Source organism: Anser brachyrhynchus (genome assembly GCF_964034855.1).
Source record: "Anser brachyrhynchus genome assembly, chromosome: 3".
NCBI classification, from domain to species: domain Eukaryota; kingdom Metazoa; phylum Chordata; class Aves; order Anseriformes; family Anatidae; genus Anser; species Anser brachyrhynchus.
Genome location: NC_137696.1, coordinates 119,318,155 through 119,328,774, shown reverse-complemented (window position 1 = coordinate 119,328,774; position 10,620 = coordinate 119,318,155). Strand labels below are relative to the sequence as shown.

At 43.7% G+C, this 10,620-nt stretch overlaps 1 protein-coding gene across 12 annotated transcripts in view; it reads right to left on the bottom strand.

Annotated features, from left to right (window-relative positions):
- Positions 1-10,620, bottom strand: part of EVA1A (eva-1 homolog A, regulator of programmed cell death) — a 204,712-nt gene that overhangs the window by 2,409 nt on the left and 191,683 nt on the right. For 10 of the 12 annotated variants that reach the window (XM_080584931.1, XM_080584926.1, XM_080584930.1 and 7 more), the window contains 2 exons: positions 10,437-10,601; positions 6,219-6,392 (listed from right to left, as the gene is read on the bottom strand). In XM_080584931.1, the coding sequence (XP_080441057.1) occupies positions 6,219-6,392; positions 10,437-10,601 (339 nt within the window). The remainder of the gene's footprint in view (positions 1-6,218; positions 6,393-10,436; positions 10,602-10,620) is intronic. The other 2 variants (XM_080584929.1, XM_080584928.1) reach the window with 1 other exon arrangement.

Sequence of the window (10,620 nt, the reverse complement as noted above, 5' to 3'; positions counted from 1 at the left end):
TTAATTCCTTTAAGGCAAAGTTTGCAGAAGATGAACTGGAAAAGATTTGGAGATACTCAGAACTCAACAGGACAAGCAACACACTCCAACTTCAACGCTGACTACATTCTGAGTGGGGGCTTGGACCAGCTGACCTCTGGATGCCCCACCCAACCTAAATTATTCTCTGATTCTGTGGTCAGAACTAGACACTGACTTGTGCGTGGTTCAAGGCAGTGCGTGGTTCAAGGCAATGCGTGGTTCAGTGTATGGAGATGCTCATGGAACAGTTTCAGGAACAAGATGACTTTGTGCTCTGCACTTCTCTTCTACCAAAAGCATCCAAAGATGACAAGTTAAGGAAGAGGAAGATGTCATGATAGCCTGAAAACTGGCTAATAAAACTTGAGACTTGCTAGAGGGGCTCACATGGGTGGTGTGGAGAGAGAAAAAGAGACTGAATAGAGACTACAACAGAAGGAAAAGAGAACTGCAAAAGATGCATTCAATAATGCAGAAGAGGAACAAAATACAGTAATAGTTCGAGACACAAGGGAGACCAAAACCAGAGGTTTTAAGCTAAAATATTTTGACAAGAGTGAGCCAGTAAAAAGCTGAAAGTAAAAGAGAATATAGCAGAAAGGTACGAGAGGATGTGCTGGCAGCTCTTGTTACAGTCTGGCTGAGTAAAATCCTGGCTGCAACGAAGTTAACAGCAACCCTGAACTCAAGGGACAGAACTCAAATTAAATTAAAGCTTTAGCCCTGCTTGTGCTGTAGCAAAACCACTGCCCTCCTGCTACAGTGTGAACACCAAAGAAGTGGTCTTAATTTCAGACATTTGACAACCCCAGGAAAAGCGGAACCATCGCTGATACCGCTTTTACCTCCACCTGCAATGTAAGTCAGGACAGCAATTGTAAAGCTTCCCTTGCAAGTAGGTGTAAGGAGGGCTCCAAGGACACCCAGGCTGCAAAGAACAAATGAGCAGGAGTGCTCTGTTTGTCCTGGAAGACACTTGGTCCAGCCTGCCTCTGCTCTCTCTCTGGCTGACAGGATGCCAGGCACACTTTCCTGCGCACCACATTCCTGCACACACATGGGCTTGATTTGGTTGCATTAGTTCCGCTGCTCACTCTTAAAGCAACTCATAAAAAAACATAGATTTGAGCCTGAGACACAGACACATGTGGTTTCTCTTCTCCCATTTTCGTCCATGTCCTGCTTTTCCATTCTCCTCCACGCTCCTTTTTCCATGCTACTGTATCCAGCTCATGAGCAAACTGCACCTCAATTACTACTTAAGCAACCATTTTTCATCCCCTGCTTGTCCTTGTGTGTATAGCCCTTCATGCAGTACGAGGCTGTAATTGAATCTTTGGGCTCCACTGGCATTTATGAGCTCCTACAGCTACTCTGTCAACATCTGAGACACTGTCTGGACTTCCTCACTCAGCTGTAACCCTATGTTCAACTGCAGTCTTGGCATTTATCATGCGTACAATCCACTTGCACAGCAACATCTCTCTTTTCACAGCAGAAAGAGCAACTTAAGCTAAAAATCAGGGGCTCTGCTTTTTCTCTGTTGGAGTAGCCAAGTCAGCAATAGCCTAGATTTGGGGGGTTGACAGATGATTAGTGATCTTGAGAACCTCCCCCAATACATGTTCTCCTTGCCAAGTCCGAAAAGGGGCAAACTTTTTCAGTAAATGTATTCTCAGCATCTTCCAAAAACTCAAGAGAGGCTCAGATTCATCATGCCAACACTGACACCTCAAAAACACTTACTGTATTTGAAAAACTCTTTAAAAGTGTATGGATATCAGTGGCAGGAGTTAACATAATTTTGGTATGCATTCAAGTGTGTGTATGTGCGTACCCTATTACACCCTTTAACACATGGATTTTGACCAGAGCAGCTTTTTCTTCCCCTGCTGTGGATGTCAGCTCAGAGCTATGTTTTTCTCCTAAACTTTTAGCAGGACCCAGTTGCTGTCAATCTCTCTATTTGGCGTTACCTTCCCCCCTCCCTGGTATTTCTCTTTCTGGACTGAAAGCATTGATGAAAATGTCACTGATTCAAGCCTGAACTTAATCAATGCAGACAAAAGATATATGCTCTTTATAGCCCTTTATACAAAAGCCACCATTTTCTATGTGCTCAAACTGGCCAAAAATTAGAAACACATTTTATTTTGTTTTTCTAACCAAACCAGCAGCAATTATGGAGCCTGTTTCCTGAGGGCTAACAATCTGCTGGGAGCATCAGCCCAGACTGCCATTAATTCCCCAGGAAATGCCCTGGGCCAAGGTTGTTATTGCTATTATAATAAATTGTTTCAATAAATAAAAACCAATCTAGGCATTAACGCTGCTGGCTTCCTGTGATAGCTTCATACATTCAGAAACCTCAGTGGGGAGGAGAATTTCAGAGGGCCCCCGTAAAAGGTTCGGCATTAAGCATAGCCAGATGAACAGTAGGAGCAATATCTTCTAGGGAATTTACAGTTAGCCCCACAGGCCGCTGAAATCCCTTGGTAGAACAGAGGAAGCTCTCCAGGAGCCCCTTATTAATAAGGCTCAGGCCAAGCAGTCCAGAAGTTAGAATGATCTCCCCCGGGTTGTTTTTTGGAAGCCCCTCGTTAATAACTTGGCAGCATAGCTCTCTGCTTACGGAAGAAGAATAAAACAGGGATTTGTGGAGGTTTCCCTCTAACTACTTCAATCTGAATGCAGCAACAAAACTGGAGTAAGTCACCTGTCCAAGGGAAGTGCTCTGATACTATTGGGACATTTAATATTTATATAATCACAAGAGATGGTTCTGGTCTTGCTGATAGACTGTGACTGCAGAGGTAGTTCCAGATGTCACCAAGAGTGGTGAAATCTTCCCAAACACTCAGACAGGTTTTGGATCAGGTCCATGGCAAACGACAGGTCTGAGGTTTACACGCAGGGATTGCATATAATTAAAAACCTAACTCTGTAACAAAGATCAGCTTTCAAATTAAGGGCATCCTTGAGCCTTTTGCAGGACTGCACTCTCAGTAAGACTCATTTGTCTGGTCAGCTTGTAAATTCACTTGTCATAGACATCGTTGACTCTTTCTCCCTCTTTCTGAGAAATTGTATTCAAGGTTCTTGAAGCTGGGACAAGATTAACACCTAACTGGCTCTGATACTCCTAACCATGGTGATAGCTGCAAACAAAATTGACAGTGAAAATCAACACTCCTGCAAAGAGCCTGTGCTTCCTGCTGTGCTGTGATTTTTCAACCCCCGTTTGTCAATAGGAATGTTCCCAACTTTTATATGACAACTTCAGCCAAAAAGATGGTAGAAATGAGCACAGATTTCACTAACCCTGGTACTTTTCCCCTCTATGTATTGCAAGACCCTGCATGTACCAACGGTGCAAATGACAGAGCCTGCAGCTCTTCATTGCAGCTTCCCAGGAAAACCTGTCATCTTGTGAAGAAAAAGTGAACACCTGTGAGCATATGATTTTGGTGTTCTCCCCAGGCCAAGAGACACCCTGCTGTCAGGAGGCGGAAGAAGAAATAGAGTGGATGGTCCTTACACTTGACCCATGCAATACCAAGTGCCCATAACTTTATTTTTCTGGAATGGATCTGAGGGTATACAGCATCCGCTGTACCACCAACAACATTTTTCTTTATGTTTCACCTCTGCCTGTTTAGAGTTTACTCTTGCGGAGTCCTGTTTTGAGCCAACTCACCAGCACAAGTGAAACCTAAATACAGCAGTTTCAGTTTGCAAAGTGTACCTAAGGGACGTTTTTAGTATCATGAAACATAGCAGTTCTTGCATTAATGTCTCCCTATGGCACAGAAGCTGTGGTTAGGAGTGGTGGAAATTGTGTGAAGCAGAACCAAAGTCTTCCTGGCTGTCCAGCACCCTGCCTCTCCTGAGACACTTTTGTGGCTCCTCTATGAACATCAACAGTTGCTGTGGCTTAAGCTTACTTCAGGGCTCAAAACTCAGGCAAGCATGAAAATTTCCAAGTGTTCTGCTGCTCAGCGTCTGCAAGATGAAGGGGGGTGGCTTTGCAGTGCTTTGGTTTTATGCAGACAACTTTTGTGCCCTATGACACAGCCTGTCTTTGAAAACATAATCTTAAAAGTCCCCATTCTCACATATAGCAAAATTAACCATGCCAAGTCTATCTTCCCTGCTAAAATCAAAGGGCTAAATTACATGTAGCAAATAAAGATGGTTTAGGACATCTGCTGTTTCAATCCATAGGGCAGCCATCAATTATTTTTGTGGTAAATAAACCAAACATCCATATCATTGAGATCAAAATTCACCTAACAGTCATGGTTAAGTGCACTGATAAACATGAGCAACAAGCTCCTCAACTCATCACTGAAAACCAAGGTTGTGAGGTCTCAGTTTTGCCTATTTATTTGCCATCCAGTGAATCCAAACACATCACAAGGAGACCACATTGTGAGAGGACAAGCAAGTTCCACAGCAACAAGACAGTTAAAGCTGTCATTATTTATTACTTGTGCTGGAGTAAGTTTTCGAGACTCCTGCCAAGAGTGACACCCTGGGAAGGGGATGAATCGAGGCCTTGTGCCCCATAAAATGAATGCAGAGTCAAAGAGTTCTGCTGTGGTAAACGGAAGCAAAGTCCTTGGGGCACAGTCAGCAGTCCTGAATCCTAGTACCAACTGCCCCCTGCCATAAATCCTACAACCTTCTACTACCCATTACTGTTCAGATGGGGAAAATAATGTTAACAGCATTTTATTTTATAGTAAAGTTGGGAATGAAGGCATTTTTCATGTCAAAAATGGCAGATGTAGGTAAAAAAGGGGAGAAGTGCGATACATAGAAGATTCATTTAATGTTTGCTTTTCCTAATTTTTCCTTAGAGAAGTCCATGCAATGAAAATATATCCCTTTCAGCCATCTTTTGTGAAGAACATTACTACTTCCACTTAATCTACCTGCTCCTTCAAGGTGTCATGAAAAACCAGGGCCCAGTGCGACCATTCAATGAGTAGAAAGCCAGAACTTTGCATTCGCTATTCATGGTCCTTTTAGAAGGACTCTCCACTAAATGTGCAGAAAAACTCTTCTTAAGCTACTCAATCATTCCAAAATGCAAAGCTCGAGTTAGTTGTTTCAAATCCAAATACTTGTCTGTAGCAGCATGGTGGTATCTCAGCAAGAGCAAGAGCATTGAACCAAAAATGCATTAGTATTTAGTGAATCAGCAAGGCTGAATGGCACGAAGACATGAATAACTGTTGCTCACGAATACAGGAGTTTTAGTTATATAGACCCCAGCCTAACTGTGAGCAGGTCGGTTGCAGTACACAGAATTATTAACAGTGTGTAGTGAAAGAGCAACAAGTTAGTATTACAAACAAGGTGCATACAAACATTTCATTCAAATGGAGAACAACCTGCAATCCCACAAGAAACTTCCTTCTGTGGAAAGCAGTAGTTTGCCCTAAAATGTGTTGAATTAGTGCATCTGATGTTACCCAGCCAGTGCTCCTCCTATTTTGGGGATGGCTTATCCAACTCTGTAGTCAACCCCTACTTTGACAAAGCACCTCACAAGACGGAAAACATTTGCACTACATCTCCTGCCTTTGCTGGACTTTTTGCTATCAATGGTACTGACCCCAAGCAATGAACAGAGCACACAGTCTCTATTTCAAGAGCAACTTTTTAACGCCAATCTTTAAGGCAGACTGTTCCTCTGCTACTTGAAAGCTGCATGTGGGTGAATGATAAACTGTGATCCAAGGAAATCTTGCTCTAAACTATATTTAAATATACAATTAAGCAGACTCTCAAGCTACTTCATCTTCACACTTCTACTGAAGATAAGACAAATTCTCTTAAGCAGGGTAATGATCTGAGTGCTGCTTATTTTCCAAATTACAGGACAACAGGCTTGCCTTCCTAATGTGCCAGGCTTTGATCTCCAGGAAAATGGAGCATTAGGAATAATACAGCATGTAAGATTACATTGTATTCAACTTCAGATGAGAGCAAATCCAGGGGAGAGCAGAGCACAATAAACCCTGTTGTATACTGTCAGCTACAGCTGCCCTCGTCAGGTCTTTCAAGGGAGAATTTGCTGAAAGATGAATGAAAAATACCAACAGTTCAAAGAGGCGGATTTAGCCCTAGGTGGCTGTGAAACATAGGCTCGTTTGAGGGCCCAGAGAGGTGGCGGCCACCAGACCTACCTGTGATGAAGGCGTACGCTGCTAGGATGTTGCTGAGCAGTGCCATCTCTGTGCTAACGCCCACGGGCTCCATGCTGCTGGTGAACACTGGCGGTTGTGTCTCATCCACAGGAAGCAGGAAGGGGGTGTTGTCCAGAGGGTAGAACGTGGCCGATCTCCCTTTCTTCTTCTCTGCTTTTGAAACAGAAAGGGAATGAGGAACCAGGCAAGTGCACCAGCGCTGTCCTGCCCTATCCTCACAAGGTCAGCAGCTGCATTCAGAAATCCAGAGCTACTCAGCAGCAAGCCATCCAGATTTGCTCCTCGTTTGGGGGGCAACTAAACCTTTGCAGTTACCTTCAGTCGAGCCCATGCCCTGTCTGCATCCAGACAGCATCTTCTCTCCCCCGTCTCCTGCTCTTTCATGTCACCACTTAAACACACCCACCTACGTTACAGCAAATATATAATCAGGTTTCTTTTCTCTTATGTAAATCAAAGGGGCCTTTATCAGCTAAGCTTGTTATAAGCCGGCACACTGGCTCGGAAAACACCGACAGAGTTGGCAACCCTCCGCCGGTGTCACGCTGCAGCGATCCATCCACACCTGGCAAACAGATGCACTTTCTCTCCTGCCTTTTCAGGGAAGGGCGGATCTGAGTTTATGACTTCCTTCAGAAGCCTGCTCGCATTGTGTTTCACCCAGACATTATTTCCCCTTCGGAGAGGTGAGTGAACATGGGTTAATGATTTGATTTTATTTGTTGAAGACCGGAGCTAAGAATACAGCTAATTCCAGGAGGCTCAAAGCGACCCTTTCAGACCTTATCAGCTCACTGCTGAGTACTCCCTGCACCTTGATCTGCTGGCAGACACCCCCACTAGTTATAAAACACCAATTGTTTTAAACACACAAAAAAGTCAGTGCACGGGACCCAGCTCCACCATCCACGTGGCTGTTTAACAGTAGCTGTCACAGATTTCCAGGCTCCTTTCCCCGTGTGTCTGGTTCCAAGCGGCACAAGGTAAAAATCACAGACTTGCACCTGGCTCCCATTTACCTGCAGGTATTAAATTCAGGAAACTGAAGGGTCCATCTCCTACAATACCACCAGTGCCATACAACCAAAGGCTCTCTGACCGCAGCCACAACATGAGACGGTCTGTGCTCACCTGATCTGTCTCCGTTCCCTGAAAACCTGCCAAAATAAGACACCACCTTCAACCTCCCGCTGCGTGCGCTGGGAAGCGGCACAGCCCAGGGAAGCAGTGACAGAAATTGAGGGCTGTCAAAGAGAACAGGTAATACTGGATGGAGAGGCACTGAGCGCACGAACATGCGTGCAGCAGTGTCAAGTCTTAATCTGCCTCACAGAAGCAGCGGGGATGGATGTCCAGGTGTTGCTGTAAGGGATCAGCCCCGAGGAATGTGGTCACGGTTGTATCTCTGCCACTGAAAAGCTGCATGGCCTTGGGAAAGCCACACTTTACAAGCTACCAAGGTGTTAATGACTGGCCCCCGAGCAAAGTTTTCAAATGTGGGTGCCTGGGCGGCAGATGCAGAAGGGAAAAATATCCAAAGAGCCTCTTCCTGTGGGAGAACAGTGATTGCTGCAGACCAGTTATGCAATGGAGGCACTGGGGCACAGAGGGGCAAAGGCACAGCCAGCAGGAAATTAACAGGAGAGCTTTGGAAAATACTTTAATTCAGATGTAAGCACCAGAAATATTAACATAATCTCTAATCTTTCTTTTTATTCTCCTTGCCCAGTCAATCCATGTCTATACAACTGGTCGAGTTTTTCTCAACTACTGTTCCTGCAAAGAAATCCACTGAAAGAAGGGTAAATTTTTCACGTCCACAAACTAAACCACTACCCTCCTGAAGATGTCCTGCATACTTCAAAGCATATCACATAGCACTATGTATCTAGACTGAGGCAACTGAACCCTGCTGTTAGTTGACAGATCTTAAGAGTGATTCAGCTCTCGCCATGGCTGATACTTAAAGCTTGGTGTATTTGCTCATAAATAGACATCTAAGAAACCTCAGGGTCAGCAGGACATCCACACAGAGCTGCCAGATATGAGAAGGGATGTAGGGAAAACTCTCGCCCTTTTAGAGCAGCATCCAGAAGCCAGGTGAACATCCCAGGTCATCTCAAATGACACATGTATGTGGAAGCAATTGAATCCTGCCCAGGATGTCTACATACTGAGGTCTAGCTCTGAACTACTTAATCTAAAATCCCTTTACAATCAATGAAAAGGAAGAGAATCATCAGATGATCTAACCACACATCTCATCCTAAAGAGGACCACTGGTGGCCCTGTAGGTGGCTCCAAGTTCCTACTAGGTCTTTGAGAGGTTTCTATGACACTGCATTGAAGTCCAGCTAACGTAGATTAGCTGGTAGGATATGAACCTGGGACCTCTGCATCATGCTCTCTCACTTGTCCAGCTCCGAGTTACTGACAATCTACCTTCCCCTCACTGTCAATGCATTCACGGGATCTCACTGGGACTAAGGTTTAAATTATACTAGCTGTAGGGGCTCTGTATTCATGTACTAGATCAGCCAGGAAAGGCTCAGATGACACCACTTCTGCCTGGGTTTGGACATCCCGTGGAAACCAAGCTGTGCAAAAATGGTGTCTTTTAGGAGAGAGTAATGCATAACTCCTCTTATGTGAAAAGTAAGAATCTTTTTTTTTTTTACTTCTGACACATCCAAAGAACAGATGTAATCAAACAAGTTTTTAAATTAATACTCATCTGCATACACTATACTCTGGCAAAGAACACCACAAAACCACAGAACTGGTTTTGTCATCTGCAGGACTGTACAAGCACAGACAGGGAAGACAGAAAATGACTGGGGTTATGCAGGAGGGAAAAAAAAAAAAACAACAAACAAACATAATTTCATAAGGGTCATGTGTTGCTATGCTACGCAGCTCCCTGTGTCATTTAATCCAGGATCGTACTAAAAGGAACCTCTTTTTCTTTGCTAGCTTTGTAGAATTTGTCTTCACCTAATCCCTCACTGGTTTTCTCTTCACCACGTTCACCCTTTCTCAGCTGTTCCCACTCACTCAAGCAGTTTCCCTGTGACTTTACACGAAAGTTGAACAAAATTATTACAGCTAGTGGTAAATTTGGCCAGTGACACAGTTTAAGCATAGCAGAGGTTACTCATGATATCAGGTAGACTTTAGAAAATAGTTTTAATAAAAGAAATAAAACGGGAAAGGAGATTGCAGAAATGTCCAAATATTTCTTTTTGCTATTTTTGAAACAATCTTCCAGCTTTTAATTTCAAAACGACATCTTTGTTTGAAAAGTTGTGTGTATTTTCAAAATGAATGAATAAACAATAAGAAGGCTAAATAAAAAGGTATCATTTGTAGAAGTGAAATGTTTAGATGAATGAAAATGAGTTCAGCATTTTTTTTTCTTGTTTAAAAGAATCACCAGGATCACAAAATTTATTTCAGGCTGACCTAAAATTCTTCTCCTTGACAATTTTTCATTAGATCCTCCAAACTGACAAATCCATTATTGCTGACTTTTAGTTACCTGCAGATTGATTATCCAGGCTGTGGGTTAACTTTACCAAGAGACAGACAAAGACAAGGTAGCTCTGTCCATACACTCCCTAAAGCTGAGTCTCTTGGAGCATAGGGTGGGAATTTCAGAAGTAATGTCATCACCGTCTCCAGCATGTTGGGAAATATAATGCAAAAACACTGCCTAACCCAGTAAATGCTCACCTGTGCTTTTCCTTTATTCATACACCATCCCTTCCTCCTACTCACCTGTCCCTAGATAGCAAAGATTTGACTTCATTCATATCTCTTCACTTTGCATTTTATGAAAATAGCATCATATTTCAAAGCTCAGCTGAATGCTTCTCTGTCCCCTCTGAGGCAGATCTCCTGCTATGTCCGCCCTGGTTTTGATTTGCCACTGTGTTAGACGGGTCTGCAAAGTATTTCTGTGATGAGTTTTGACATGCATGGCTGTTGCTGCTACTTCAAGAAACCCAGTGTGAGTTTCACAGTTCACTTTAGTCAGTAGGTGGTCATGCCTCGAAACCTCTCTTTCTGACTTTGACGTGGATTTGGGTACAATATAGAAACCTGGGTAAGGTACATAGCCTCTGTAAGGGCAGATGGAAGGGAACAGTTACCACACCACAGTTAGGTTTGAGTCAGCATTGCAATAGTCATAGCTACCTGGGAGAGCACGTCCTATATTGGAAGGAGAGACATCAGAAAGGAACACGCCGTCCTCTATAACATTGGGATCAAACACCCTTGGCCGCAGTGGAAAATGTGGCTTCTGAAATCCTTGGTAATTGGTCGGTCCTGGCTGGGTTTCATGCAGAAGCTTCCTGGGAACTGAAAGAGAGGAGTAAGA